Source organism: Anguilla rostrata, chromosome 6 (genome assembly GCF_018555375.3).
Source record: "Anguilla rostrata isolate EN2019 chromosome 6, ASM1855537v3, whole genome shotgun sequence".
NCBI lineage: Eukaryota > Metazoa > Chordata > Actinopteri > Anguilliformes > Anguillidae > Anguilla > Anguilla rostrata.
Window position 1 is genome coordinate 52,511,555 of NC_057938.1, and position 14,039 is coordinate 52,525,593.

The 14,039-nt window shown below is 46.8% G+C and overlaps 1 protein-coding gene across 4 annotated transcripts in view; it reads right to left on the reverse strand.

Moving 5' to 3' along the window:
- sash1a (SAM and SH3 domain containing 1a) overlaps nucleotides 1-13,754 on the reverse strand; it is a 310,513-nt gene extending 296,759 nt beyond the window's left edge. The window contains exon 1 of one of the 4 annotated variants that reach the window (XM_064340471.1): nucleotides 11,473-13,754. In XM_064340471.1, coding sequence (XP_064196541.1) covers nucleotides 11,473-11,976 — 504 coding nt within the window. In that variant the 5' untranslated portion in view covers nucleotides 11,977-13,754. The remainder of the gene's footprint in view (nucleotides 1-11,472) is intronic. The other 3 variants (XM_064340469.1, XM_064340464.1, XM_064340463.1) reach the window with 3 other exon arrangements.
- Between the last annotated feature and the right edge of the window lie 285 nt (nucleotides 13,755-14,039).

The window sequence follows — 14,039 nt, forward strand, 5'->3', positions numbered from 1 at the left end:
AGTGCATGGCTGGGCTCTATGGTCTGGTATCAGTTAAGGGACCGTTCTAGTGGATGGCTGGGCTCTATGGTCTGGTATCAGTTAAGGGACCGTTCTAGTGGATGGATGGGCTCTATGGTCTGGTATCAGTTAAGGCATCGTTCTAGTGCATGGTTGGGCTCTATGGTCTGGTATCAGTTAAGGGACCGTTCTAGTGGATGGATGGGCTCTATGGTCTGGTATCGGTTAAGGCACTGTTCTGCTGCCTGGGTGGGCCCCACGGTCTGGTATCAGTTAAGACACTATTCTAGCACATGGATGGGCCCCATAAGTCTGGTATCGGAGCCAACTCTGGTTGGCAGCCACACAGGGCGAAGCACAGTTGGCGCTAGCGTCGCACACAGATGAGAGGCTTTCAATTGGCCGGAACGGTCGATGCTGTCATCATCCGATGATGTCATCATCTCACTGCACACCAGTTCACAAGCACAAGCCCCTCCCTATCTGCAGCCAGTCAGCAGGCCTTGGTACACAACAAAAATAAATAAATAAATAAATAAATAAATAAAAAACTGTGCCCGCGGCAACCTCTGCTTGTCTTACATTTCCTCCCCACCAAGAAAAGCACTCTTCTACACATCTAACAAGTAACAATGCATTTCTGTTCACATTACTTCACCTTTGGGGGGGAAGGGGGGAGGGGGTGAGCAGTTGACCCCTGCCCAATTAGTTTCAAAACACCATTGTTATGAGACATATCCGGACTCCAGGAATTAGGGTGTCGTCCATGCAGCCTCCAGCACACAAGCACACAAGGCCCCTCAGCCCTAATGTGGTGCTTCTAATGCACTTAAAAAAATAACACGCTCGTAGTTAACCTACTTAATATTCTGCTCCGTTCCCTTTACGACTGCAGGACCTATGACCACCAGTGCATTACGCATCGTGTTACGCTGGCCGCGAAAAAAGGAGATCTGCTAAATGAAGAGCCCAAATTAAAAAAAAGCTGAGGCTTAATGTAAAAGCAAATCAAATCAAAAACCACTAAGCAGCCGCAGTCACAGAACAGTTTATCGTTACGGGAGCTAGACTAAATTTAGCGCTTTAAAAAAAAAAAAAAAAAAAAAAAGGGATGAACTTTCAACCCTGGCCATTACATCGCAATCAAACTACCCACAATGCACTGCCGCTGCTACAGTGTGATTAAGGCATTTTGTCTTCGGCAGGCTTTTTCTGTGTTCAGATCAGGCTTCTGGCATCCAAACATGAGGGAGGATGACACCATCAACAATCAGTTATTCATATACTTCATAATTATTTCAAATTATGTTTTCAAGGGAAAAAAAAAAAACTGTCTTCAATTAAACTGTATTGATTTAAGTAGCGAAGGCGATGCATTATTTATGGGTGTAATCTCTTCTATGGGACGCGAAACACGCAGGGATGCACAGCGGTGTATCTGCTAACGTGTGGAGAAGTCTTTCATCTCCATCTCATAACCCGTAGGAGGCTAAAGCGGGTTTAAAATGACTGAGCTCCGCCCCTTCCCAGTCCCACCAATCAGAAGAGGCCCAGGCACTGCTTAAAAGCCTGTGCTAAAAGTCTGAAGTAGCACTGGCAGCATATTTTTCCTTTACAAGAAAAAAAAACAAAAGGCAAAAAAAGAAAAAATATACTCATGCCTTTATGTACATCCCCTACTGTAGTCTACGGCACATAATAAAACAACCTCTTTTAAAGCAAGCAAATGATTCCTTTTAAAAAATGCAAAACTTTGAGAATAAACATCTATGAGGATTCTGGGAATACAGATTTATGAGCGGTTTGAAATATGCCCACAGGTTTCATCACAAATATGCAATTTTTTTTTTTTTTTTTTAATGAATGTAATTTATTTTTTGAGTGTTTGTAAACTGCTACCCTGTGGACTTGCCAAAGAGTTTTCTTGTGGTCAGCAGCAAACCTCTCCATTTCCTTTCATTGAGAGACAAAGTCCTGATATGGCCAACTGCTAACATTATTTACTAGTGTTAATGCTTTGAAGAAAGCAGCAAATTATAAATACAGACACGCATAGACAGGCACCAACTAAAATGGAGGTGCTTTTCATGTCTCATTACATCCACTTTGTGATGCCGCAGAATGAACACCTTCTGGACACCTCAAGCAAACCTGCAGAAACCCAAATCGAAAACCCTTCCACTCCCTCGGTTTGCTTCATTAGCAGGTGCTACTTCAGGTGGGATTAAGGATAAATTGAAATCCAGGGCGAGGGGGGGGGGGGGGTGTTGTGTTGACTTCCCCCCCCCCCCCGCCCGGTCTCCCACTTAAATGGAATGAACACAAACATCGGCTTTACGGGCCAATCAGACGGAAGCAAGCGCCTCCCTGTCACTGGGTCTTCTCCCCTTGACTTGACGCGCTTCTGAGGATGAAAAAAAAAACCAGCAGGCTGGAGTGACCACAAAAACCTACTGAAAGGTTGTGCTGTTGCACAAACACAAAAACACACACACACAGACACATGCTAATACACATACAAACACACGTACACTCACACCCACACACATACATGCTTGCACATATCCAAATACACATATACAAACACATAAACACACACATGGACACATATTCAAAACACACAAACACACACACACACACACACACACAGGGCAGGCCTTGAGCTGCCCCCGCAGCCCAATGCAGAGGCTTTGGCTGTAAACAGAGTGCATTCTGGGCCGGGGATCGGTTAGCCTCAGCCGTCTCGGGGCCGTTAATCCGCTAAAAATCCTCGCGCCTCCGCGGGTTTCCCACAAAACGGATCGGGGGGGGGGGGGCAGGCAGCCTATAGAAACTAGGATCAGGGGGTGGGGGGGCGGGGGGGGGGATAAACCCGATGACACACAGGGCATCAGAGCGCTTGGTCCCGCGCCGAATATTCACTCACGCGTCCGGGATGATCCGGACCGGATTCTCTCCCAACCCGCCCGGCTCCCCTCCGCCCCCCCCCGGTTAAAAGGGGGGTGTGCCGATAACAGCTCCCGCCGGAAAAATAAAAAAGTCAGCTCGTCAGCGGAACGGGCTCCCGGCTAACGAGCACGCAGCCGGAGATAAATCCCAAAAACTCTGCAAGGCCCGGTCCCGCCCGAGCGGCGGTTAAAAGGGTTTGAGGCGCGCGAAATTTGGCGGGAGAGAGCCGCCGGGCCGTCGCTGGCGTTTTTAGGGCTTCCGGCCCGGACGTGGGCGGGAGCCTCGGAAGCCAGAAGACGCCATCTTTTTCTTACGTCCTCGTTACACACGAACCGGGTCTTATCCAGCCGACCGCTTACGGTATTTTTTTTCCGAATCTCAGCTTAATTTCTGCCGGTCGCAGAAGGGGGGGGGGTGCCTTCCCTCAGGACGTTTTTTCGGAGCCGGTCGGGGAACGGGACGGGGGACAACGAGCGCGCGTATTCTCCTTCCAAAAACCCACCGCCGCCGCCGCCATCAAAAAAAAAAAAAAAAAACGAGAAAAAAAAAAAAAACTGGAAACGGGGATAATGGCGGGAAAAAAATGATGAGGGGAGCAGACTTGGACGCTACGTCTTGTCTGTGCCTAATGCCTCCCTGGGCAGGATCCAGCGGTAAGGAGGAAATAAAGCCGTGCCGGGCCCATCTGTTGTCACACGCGCTCACCAGAAGCGCTTTGATGAATGTGCTGATAACGGTGCGGGGAAAAAAAAACCCAGGCCGGGAAAAAAGAAGAAGAAGAAGAAGATGGGGAATGAGGGATGTGGGGCTCTTCCCAGAGTTATTTTCCCAAAAGAAATAAATAAGAATCACACGACACACACGATGCCAACGGGAGGAATCGTTTTTTTTTTTTTTTTTCCAATCTTCCAATCTCAGGCAGCGGCGGCAGCAGCAGCAGCGACTTTCCCGCTTTTATGAAGCCCGTCGCCGTGCCCTCACGACACGCATCAAAACCCATCCGGGGAGAGGGGGGACAATATGGCGCGCGGCAGCACAATCAGGTTTATTGTGCGCGCGCGACGTGTTGCCGGGGAACGAGCCCTTTGGCTGGGGTAACTGACATGTTTTGGGCCAGAGAGTTAATTACGCGCACAAGACACCGCCTTTTTTTTATTTATTTATTTTTAAACTCAGCCGCGCCTCAGACGGTAATTGCGGCTCCGTGACCTAATTAGAATAATTTTGACCTTGTTAAATTTGCTGGAAACACAGAAGTACAACAGCAAGACAAAAAAATGTTTTAAAAAGCAAGCGGAGACATTAATTTTAAACGAAATACACGGGATTGGATGTGGAGATCTATGGTTAACAGGCAGAGGGAGACGGCAAACCTTCTTGATGAGCTATAGGCTCATATATAGCTACAGACTAAATATGATGTGAAATGCTTGAGGAAGATGCACTGAAAAACCGATTTGGACCATTAACCCTTTGGAGAGTAGGTTTTCTGGAATGTTTGTTTGTTTATTGTTTTTTATTCTTAAACATTCTAAGTCAGTGTTCTAGAACTCCACTGCTTTCAAATTACCGGTAGTGATTGTTACATCAGCGTTAGAATAGAATGTTCTTAACTGAACAATCACATATTTGTGATTGTTTACACCTAAACAAAGGGTTAAAAATCAAGACTGCATTTTCACTCTATGTCGCTTTTAAATGGTACAATGTGCTTATTTATTGATCTATCAGTCATGCTGTAAGCACCGTTCTGAATTTGTGCAAACGTCATACATTCAAAGGGTGTTCAGGGCCCATACTCAAAGTGTATCATAGCAGGAGTGGTGATCTTGGGCAGGGTTTGGTAATGATTAATGCCTACATTAACTCATTCATCATAAAGCATTCATTATGCATTCATGAACATTACATGACAATTACATAGAGCGTTACAAATAATGATATGTTTTGCGTACCATCTCATGAAGCTGTTATTTTGTGGATTACAGTGCATAGTCGTGAGCTGTAAACTGTATGTATGAAAATACATTCATACAAACAACCATGCAAAATCGCATCCTTACCCAAGGATTTCCCTCCAGCCATATCCTAACCTTTCCATTATGAGCTAAAAAGGAAATATTGATCCCACATCAGCACTGTGGAGCGTGACGTCCCAGAGGTTGTAATCATGCAGAAGACACGATAATTTTAGGGTCCGTGCGGGCAGCACAGATATGCATATTAACTGGATAGGCGGCTCACAGTCGCAGCCAATCCAAGCACTGCAATCCAGGAAGTTAGACCAAGGGAGTCAGCATTGTCCATGTCACTGTGCGGTACAGACCCTCTCAGCATTTGGAACGGATGCAAAAAATCCTGCCGGTTTTTACAGGAGATATCTCCTCCCCGATGGCATTTTAATCCTAAATCCTAAATGTTTGTTAGTGAGATTAGAATTTGAAAAGCGCTTTTGTGTAGCTTTTGGCCATTTGTCAATTTCCAGGAATTAAAGTTGTTTTTCAGGCTTTTTCAATATTGAAACTGGGCCTGCTTTTGCGCACGAAAGAGCACAAACAGATTTGACAGGCGCTGTTGACGAAACAAAGACTCAGTTGGCTAAAACCAAACGAGCTAAGTGAGTTCGAACAACAATATAAGCTCCCCAAAAATGCGAATTCATTTGAATCTTGTTTTGAGGAGTTAGAAAAGCCCTGTTCTGGCAATCCAGGTAGCCAGGTAGTCCAAGGTAGAGGGTGCAAGACTCAATAGATTTGTCACTGGATTTCCCATCACTGAATCTGTAGCAGCTTCTAGTCTAGTGAATCGAAACCATTCAGGTTCCTGACTTATAAACAACGCCTGCGACGTGCATACTCTAAGCATGCTGGCGATGCCAGCGAAACCAACGCATAACGAAATAATTAAGACAAAAATAAAACTGAAACCATGCCACCATGCAAATAATTTCACAGCACAAAAGCAGCTACAGTCACACAACCACAGCAGCACGAGGAGATTAATGTTAATTTGAGCACAGCACACAACAATTATGTGGTTGTAGAAGAAGGGGGTAAAAAAACATGAGCTTGAACGAGCGCCATGTTCTGGGAAAGCGTTTTCCGAAAAAAAAGGAAACTTCACGTCAACTCATAGCCCAGGAGGTTTAAACGTGCTTGTTTGTGTGTTTGTGTGCGTGCGTGTTGGGGGGGGGGGGGGCTCTATGTGAACATTTTTCCAAGGAGCACATGTGCTCCTAAGCTGAAAAATTTAGGAACACACTACTGCATCCCAATTAGTAGCTGTCCTCTTGAATAATTTTTCCACACGTTAGGCTAATATTAGCAAATTCTCCTACAATGACAGAACTGTAGAGCTGCATGGGTGGGAATTTTCCGTAAATCTTTAAGCTAACATGCTATTTTTCCAGAGAGCCATTTCCCACTAAGCTAATCGTGTCCTCTGTTTAAATATTGCCAGTGTGAGTCAGAGATTGCAGATTTGCATGCAAATCCGGGCAGAATTAAATCGGCCTTAAAGAGGGCCTTTTGGTTTGTCAAAACTGCACACAAGGGGGACTGGTGTACCTTTCGGTTTGCGTCGAGAATTAGCCGCGCTGACCAGGAGACACGACGTGAGAAGCATGGCAGAGTGGCCCCAGACAGTGGTGCTATGGGGGGGCGGGGGGGCAGGGGGAGATTTGGGATGTGAATTCCTGTAAGGTTGTCACTGATCCCTTGTTTCCATATGTGAAGGGCCAACATGAATGAGTCCTTTCAGGAGTAGTCTGGAGCACAGTTGACCTTTGACCTCCCGTGGGAGAAGTTTGGATGCTTTCGGTTCGTCATCCGAACCGCCCATCAAAACCGGGCCCCCACCTACCACTCACTGACAGTAGTTTTTTTGCGATTCACCTTCAACAGTCAGCAGTTTAATAGAAAGGTAATAACGCAGACTACTTTATTCATCATTTGTTCACTTCGAAACTTACATGGATATCCCTTCCTTGTTCAAGAGATCAAAAAAAGAGTGACAAAAATGTTCAGTTGCTGTGAAACTGAAACATAATGTTCTGGAGATATCCGTTTAAGCTACGCAGGCTAAGAACCTTGCTCAATGGCACTGCTTTGTATGTAAAAAGAAAGAAAACCACTCACGCTACCCTTCACCGTTCCCATTCATTGAACATTGAACTATCTTACAACTTTTCAACCACCCAGATCTTCACCAGGTCAGGTACACGCGTGCACACCCGACCGGTAGATCGGAAGTTCGAAACGCAGTCACACACTTCAATAAATCTGAGCACTGAAGAGTAGCGAGCAAGGTTTTCCTTTCCTTTCGACATTTCAAGTCCTGCGTAACTCCAGCACCGACGCAAAGACTGGGGCGTGTGTACGTTTTTTTTTTTGGTTTTTTTTTTCCTACCTTGGTACAACGGCCCTGCTTCTCGGCCTGCCTTTTTGAACCGACACCCGTTTGGTTACAAATCCAACCACCGCGCCGCACATCTTCAGCGCCACGACCATTAAGGACCGTCCATCCATTCAGACTCAGAAGGCCAGCTGATGCCAAGAGCAGGGCCTCGATCCCTCGCCTAAAACCCAGGCTTAGCCGAAAGAGGTTTGCGCAGGGCGGAACGCCGCCAGTTTCGGATACCAGACTTTTTTTTGTCTTCAATTAAAACGTGGTAAGAAAAAAAATAAAAAAATAGCACTTCGGAATGTAATGAGAAGCAAGCGCTGCACCCAAACAACATCTGAGGGGATTTCGCTAACTGTCACACGCTTGATAATTAAAGGGTTTGTGAAACAAAATGCAAACAAGTTTCAATGTGGGAAGAACAAGAAGTGCTGGGATGGGATGCCGTTGTAGTGCAGCCCATTTTACACACACACACACACACACACACAAATGCAAACGCATGTAGCATGTATGCACAAACACACACACACACACACACACACACACACACACACACACACAAATGCAAACGCATGTAGCATGTATGCACAAACACACACACACACAGATAGGCATGTATGCACAAACACACACACACACACACACACACAGGCCTATATTCAGCACCAGCTCCAGCCCATGCATGTGATAGTCACTTCTACAACACCACACTTTTCCTTCTAAAACCAATTCTTTTCCTCAGTCTAGTTATCACGACACACTAACACGAGGATCTTGGTGGAAATGACAGCAAAAAAAATCTATCCAATCCAAATGCTGTTTCCCCTCCCCCACCCCAAACCTTAGATAGTTCTGGGTCTTACCAGAGAGTTATATCATCACTCTCATCACACTGGCAGTTTTTTTTCCCCCTGTCCTTCCTAAAATTTTCTATTCGGCATCTCCATCAGATAGTTCACTAAAGGAATTTTACTATCTCTTCATATGACCTTGCTGTACAGCGGCCTTTCTGATTGGACGAAAACGGTTCTAATTTCAGAAAGAATTTTTTTCATTAAAAGTCATGCCAGACATCCAAAAGCCCGCCCCCCCCCCCCCCCCCTTTTTAAACAACCTTCTCAAACGGAAACAAAAACGTAAAAAAAAGAAAGAAAACGAAACGCGGACCGCGGAGATCAAGCTGCTAGCCGCGTAGCCGCCGCCGCCGCCGCCGCCGCGACGGCCTGACAGCAGATCGTTGGAGCCGCCCTTTTAAAGGCCAGGCCTCAAGCGGGAGATCGTATGCAAATGGCGTCGGGATCGAGACTGAATTAATCGCGACGCCGTAAGTCATTTCCCCCCGCCGGACGGCGGTAAGCGATTGAAGCCGCTACACTACGCTCCGCTCGTGCGTTATCGATCGGGAGCCGCCAACGGAGTGCAGACGGAGGCCCCCCCCCCCCCCCGGCAGCGAGACTCCCGCCATCCTCGTCTTCCTCAGAGCGCGCCGTCCTCCTCTTCCTCGGGATGACGAGGCCAGACATAAATCTCTGGCTCCGGCTTGGAGCGTGGAAGAGAGGGAGGGAGAGATTGTGGGAGAGAGGGAGAGGGAGAGAGAGAGAGAGAGAGAGAGAGAGGAAGACAGGGAGAGAAGAAAAGACAGACAGAAAAAAACAGAGTAGGAGGAGGGAGAGAAAGTGAGAAGAGAGAGAGGGAAAGGGAAAGAAAGAGACAGATGGAGAGACAGAAAGAGAGAGAGGAAGAGTTGAAAGGGAGAGGTGAAGACTGGGAGAACGCAAGAGCAAGAAAGACAGGAAGTAAGGAAGAGGGAGGAAAAGTGTAAAAGACGGAAGAAGAGAGGAGGAGAGAGATATCCACGCGATCTGGAGAGATCAGCTCATGGTACTAATATGGCAGTTGAGCTCCTTCACAGCCACAGGGACAGCACACACTCTGCATTCCTCGCCTCCCATTGGCTGGCAGCAGCAAGACAGGACGCCGTGGAACAGAGCCGGTTCCAGAACAGTATTCCAAAACGCAACTCGTTACTTCAACTGACGAAACTGCGCTTCAGGATGAGATGTCCACATCATCGCATTAAAAAGTCAAAGAATGTTTGGATGTCCCAGGCTGATGGATTAAGCTGTATTGCAATACCTCCTTTTAAAAAAAAAGTTGTTTTGTACTTGCGACATATCCTTATAGGAAAAGTCAGTCACTGGCCTGTTTTGTCTTGTTTTCCCGTTCACATTTTAAAATAGGTTGGCCTTTACCTGCGTAAAGGTGTGCGCAACCCGCTGGACCATGGCTGGATTACCCAACCACTGGGCCTCCGGGCAAGTACGGTCCCATGCCCCCCCCCCTCCACCGCCCCGATACACAACCACCTTAATTTGACCCCATCCGCAGTATCATCCACCCCCATCAAATGCCGACTGCTCACCCTGTGAAACGTACACCTGTTCAGCTGTGCAAACACAAAACATTGCTCAGTTTACGAAATACTAGTCCACATTCATACAAGGGAAATGCACTGGGGTCAATCCAGGGGAAAATGGCCGCTTTTGGAATCTTGCCCTCTTTGATCTTTCTGATATCTGACACCCTTAACGTAAAACTTGGAGTAATGACCAAAGTCGATCCGCTGACATCATCGCTTAGAAAATGGCCGCCGTGTGAAGCCACCGACCGGAGGTTTCCGCAAAACGCTCGATGGGTTGACTTACATTTAGCCATCTGAGAACCGATTGGTTTCCTTACAAGTCAATCAAGCAATAGGACAAATTAGACAGGACTCTCTAAGCTTTCAAGCAAGCCTTCATTGGTGTTCATATATTCAGGGAATGTCCTCTGTGATAGGCTAACTGTTCTACCAGGGAGAATGTGCCCCGCCTCCTAACACCATTAGCTATGTCAGTTTGTTCATTTGAAAGACTGGCGAACTGTCCCTCACTATTTCTTCATTAATTCCCCCCCCCCCTCACATGCAGGGATCCTGCAGCATGCAGGGCCCCAGGGGACCACACCCAAGTGACCCTGACGGTAGATCCGGGCCAGCCCAGTACACAGGAACTGCAGGACTTCCCTGTGTATTCTTCGAGATTAGCCCAAGCCAGTGATCTGACATCAGAATGCAGATAAGCAACTGTAAGTCCTGCCAAGAGCAAGTGCTGTGTACTAATCCTAACACCTAAGGTTTCAACAACAAAAAAAAGGAATGCATGCCTGGAATTTTATTGTTTTAATGCCAGAGTATCTGACAGGCCAGTGGCATTTCAAAACAAGTACAGGCAATATCTGTACTTAAAACAACTTACCAACCTGAAACTAGATATAGGCTATATACTGTAGCAGGTGGAGGTAGACTGGGTGTGATTCACTGCTATTACAATACATTGATGCGTCACAATATGGTATCAAGGGGATACAGATTTGGACGTGAGCGCATTCCTGTTTATTGATCCATCTGGTTTAAAAACATATCGTATAGAAGAACGGAAACTCAAGCCTTAATGGTCTGCTGCATATTTAGGATACATTTTTAGGACGTCACGTGTTTGTCATTGTGCTGACTCTGCATACGGACCACTGCGGTCACAGATTCCTATCGTCTGGACCAGAGTTCATGAGCGAGCCAGGTTTTTAAAGGGGCTTTTAGACTGATCCCCTTCCAAAAAAACCGGACACTGCCTAACCCACTCACGCGGCTTTGCTCGCGGACAGATTAGCACAGCACGATCAAAGTGTTGCAACAAAAAAAAAAAGAGACAAATCTGTTTTTCATTTTAACAAAAGGTCTGAAACCACAAAATAAGAGATCGACGCAATGTCTGCGGCCTTCGGGGGACCACGTGACAGGCGCAGACGACAGTATTGGTACCTTCAAAAATAGTGTTTACCTTCGCAACTCACAGTACATAATCCAGTCCGCGTTCAGCGGTCGTGGAGTAAGAACACATTATCGTTTTTGCAAGACACTGCATAGAGGCTGTTGGGCAAAAGGCCTCTTTCCAAACGAGCCTGATTATATATATTGACAAATACAAATCCCAGGCTTCGGCAAATCTGACCTGTCAAACTTACAGGAAAATGTAGTGGATGGCGGCGCATCACCAGGCATAGCACAACCGCGGGACTCACCTTGTTTGAATACGGCGGCTTGCTGAGGTTAATCCCGTCTCGGATGAGTTTATCCCTGATCATGATCTTCAGCTTGAGTTTGGGATAGATGACCAGTTCTCTACAATTGCCCAGCGTCAGGTTCCTGTTCGCACTCAGATAGCCCGGTTTCATTCCGACCCGGTCGCTGTTCTGCTCGGTCCATGACTTCGACCCTCGGAGTTTGGTCTCGTACTGCTCCACCATGTGGCTGGTGTAGATCTGGGAGGACGGGGACATAGGCTCCAGGGTGAAGTAGAGCCCCGTGGCCGTCTCTTTGTCCTCTTCCTTCAGCCGCCGCACCGCGTCGTGTATCCGTTGCCGGTGGTGAGGGATGTAGACCCCGATGGCGTCCAGGTCGGGGTCTCCAATTTGCTTACACACTTCTAAATCGTCATAGCCGTTGTCAACAAACGCTTCCACGTACTGACAAAGCTGTAGAGTCTTCAGCCACTCGTACACAATGCTGGGACCACTGCTCAACATTTTGGGTGCGCGTGATTAGTAGGCTTTAACGCCAAATGATTCACACTGGTATCAATCCCCCTCTCGAAAAAAGAGCCCCGGTTATTTAACCAAAGCGAACGACGCGATGGAAATCCAAACTGCGGTTATTTCCAAGTTGTGCGGTGCACCTTGAAGGGAAACCCCGAGAAATGCGTTTCTGTCATCTTTTCGTCTCCCACTCCGCAGACGGCATGTGCATTCAGAAGGTATTCGATTACGCCCACAGTTCATAAATTCCCCAGCAAAACAACATGCGCGTGTTTATAAACTGTTCGAAGGGGCATCCGAAATTAAGCAAAAAATCCCACGTCCGACGTTTACACAGCTCTCGTTCCTCGGAATAAAACACGCCACTCCAAGTTCGAATTGTTCAGGGTGGTCCGAGTTTGACACCTTAGCGTTGCACACATTTCAGTCACAGTTCACAAAACTGCAATCAGTTAAACGGTTAAATTAAGCGCAACCGATGCCTCTCACCAGTTGCCCGCATGTCAGTTACATGCGATATATCGTATGACGTTCTCAAGTTTACGCAGGCTGATATGTAGATTCTATCACGCCAAACACCTGGTCAATCACTTCTTATGCGAGAGACAAGGAATGCAACAAGAACAAGTTCTCGAATTTCCAGCAGGCTACATAGCAGAATATGTCTAAATCAGGCGATAATGTAGCCTACTTTTTACTCTTCACTAAAGATACAGCGAATTTACTGTAAGGCAGTTGCGCGATGCTCGTTGTTCTGCCGCCTGGACATTATTTTCTGACCTTTTTTTGTCCCTTTTGCTCAACGTTCAGAAAACCAGCTCTGTCCGCGCTTCCCACATGAAATGTGCTCACAGCATGTCAGTTTTTTCAATGAATTGTTACTCGCTCGCGCACCTCGCAGCGCACTGTATTGTGGCGTATCTAAACGTTATGATAGATCCAGGAATGCAAACACTCCCCTCCCGAGTAAGCTATTCACGCATTCGGCGTGGCACAATTCAACCACATTCCTAGTGCCCTTGTTCAAATGAGAAAAAATTATTCCACAGTGGCCAGTCTCTCCGTGCTCGCTGTCATGTCCAGGTCCAAACTTCACATCAGCGCCTGATATCGAAAGGCTTGTTCGTTTGTAATCGTCTTTCAAAGCTGTCATGCAATCCCGAAGCGCCAGGTCAGCCAGTTTCGTCTCGTGCAAAGTTTAGCCTACTTCTTCGGTGGCTACGCAGAACGGAACCAAGTCGAAATAAATGCAATTTGCTTGACAACCAATTAGAATCGTTTACTTGTTGTTTGCTCCACAAGGCACCTCTCCTCTCCCCTCAGTCTGAAGTTGCTCTCCGTTTCCCCGTCTGTTCTGGCTTTTTTTAAATGCACGCCAATACGGTATCTTGCATAGCAGGCGCAGTGACGCGCTAGCGCCCCCTGGTGCATGCAAGTGTCTCGTCAATTCAGAGGGTACGTACGGAACGGAGTTTGTCAACACCAGAAACTTCAAACGATTGAGTCAGATTTTCCTTTTTTTTTAAATCCACACTAATGTGCCTGCGAGAGATTTATTTTATAAACGGATCAGTCACTCCCATGGAATCAAGTTAATTGCTGCACCGCTGTCACGATTTGCGCTAACAAGCACAGTATCTCGCTTCTGACAAAGAACCTCTCCTCTCCTTGGAGAAACTGAAGACAGCGGGAATATGGTCTGCATTCTGATACACTGCGATACCCGAGGGAGGCTTAAAAAAAACGTTTGCCTTTGACTTCAAGTTTGTTTTCTGCGGTGCTGAACACAGCACCACATCACAAACAAAAATGTCTGCTTCTACAGATCAAGCGATGCGTGATATTTTAACATAACAGGAAAAGACACACTTCTCAGCCGTATTTATAAACTCATCATAACCTTCAGCTGATAAATATGACGGAGGGGGTGTTAGGGGAGGAGTGGTTTGATGAAAAAAAGCAAAAGAAAAGGCAGCAGCAGGTATTCATTAAACGAGGAACGGAATGGTTGAGGTGTAAGATTGTTGGCATAGCAACCCGTGCCCCGGTTACAG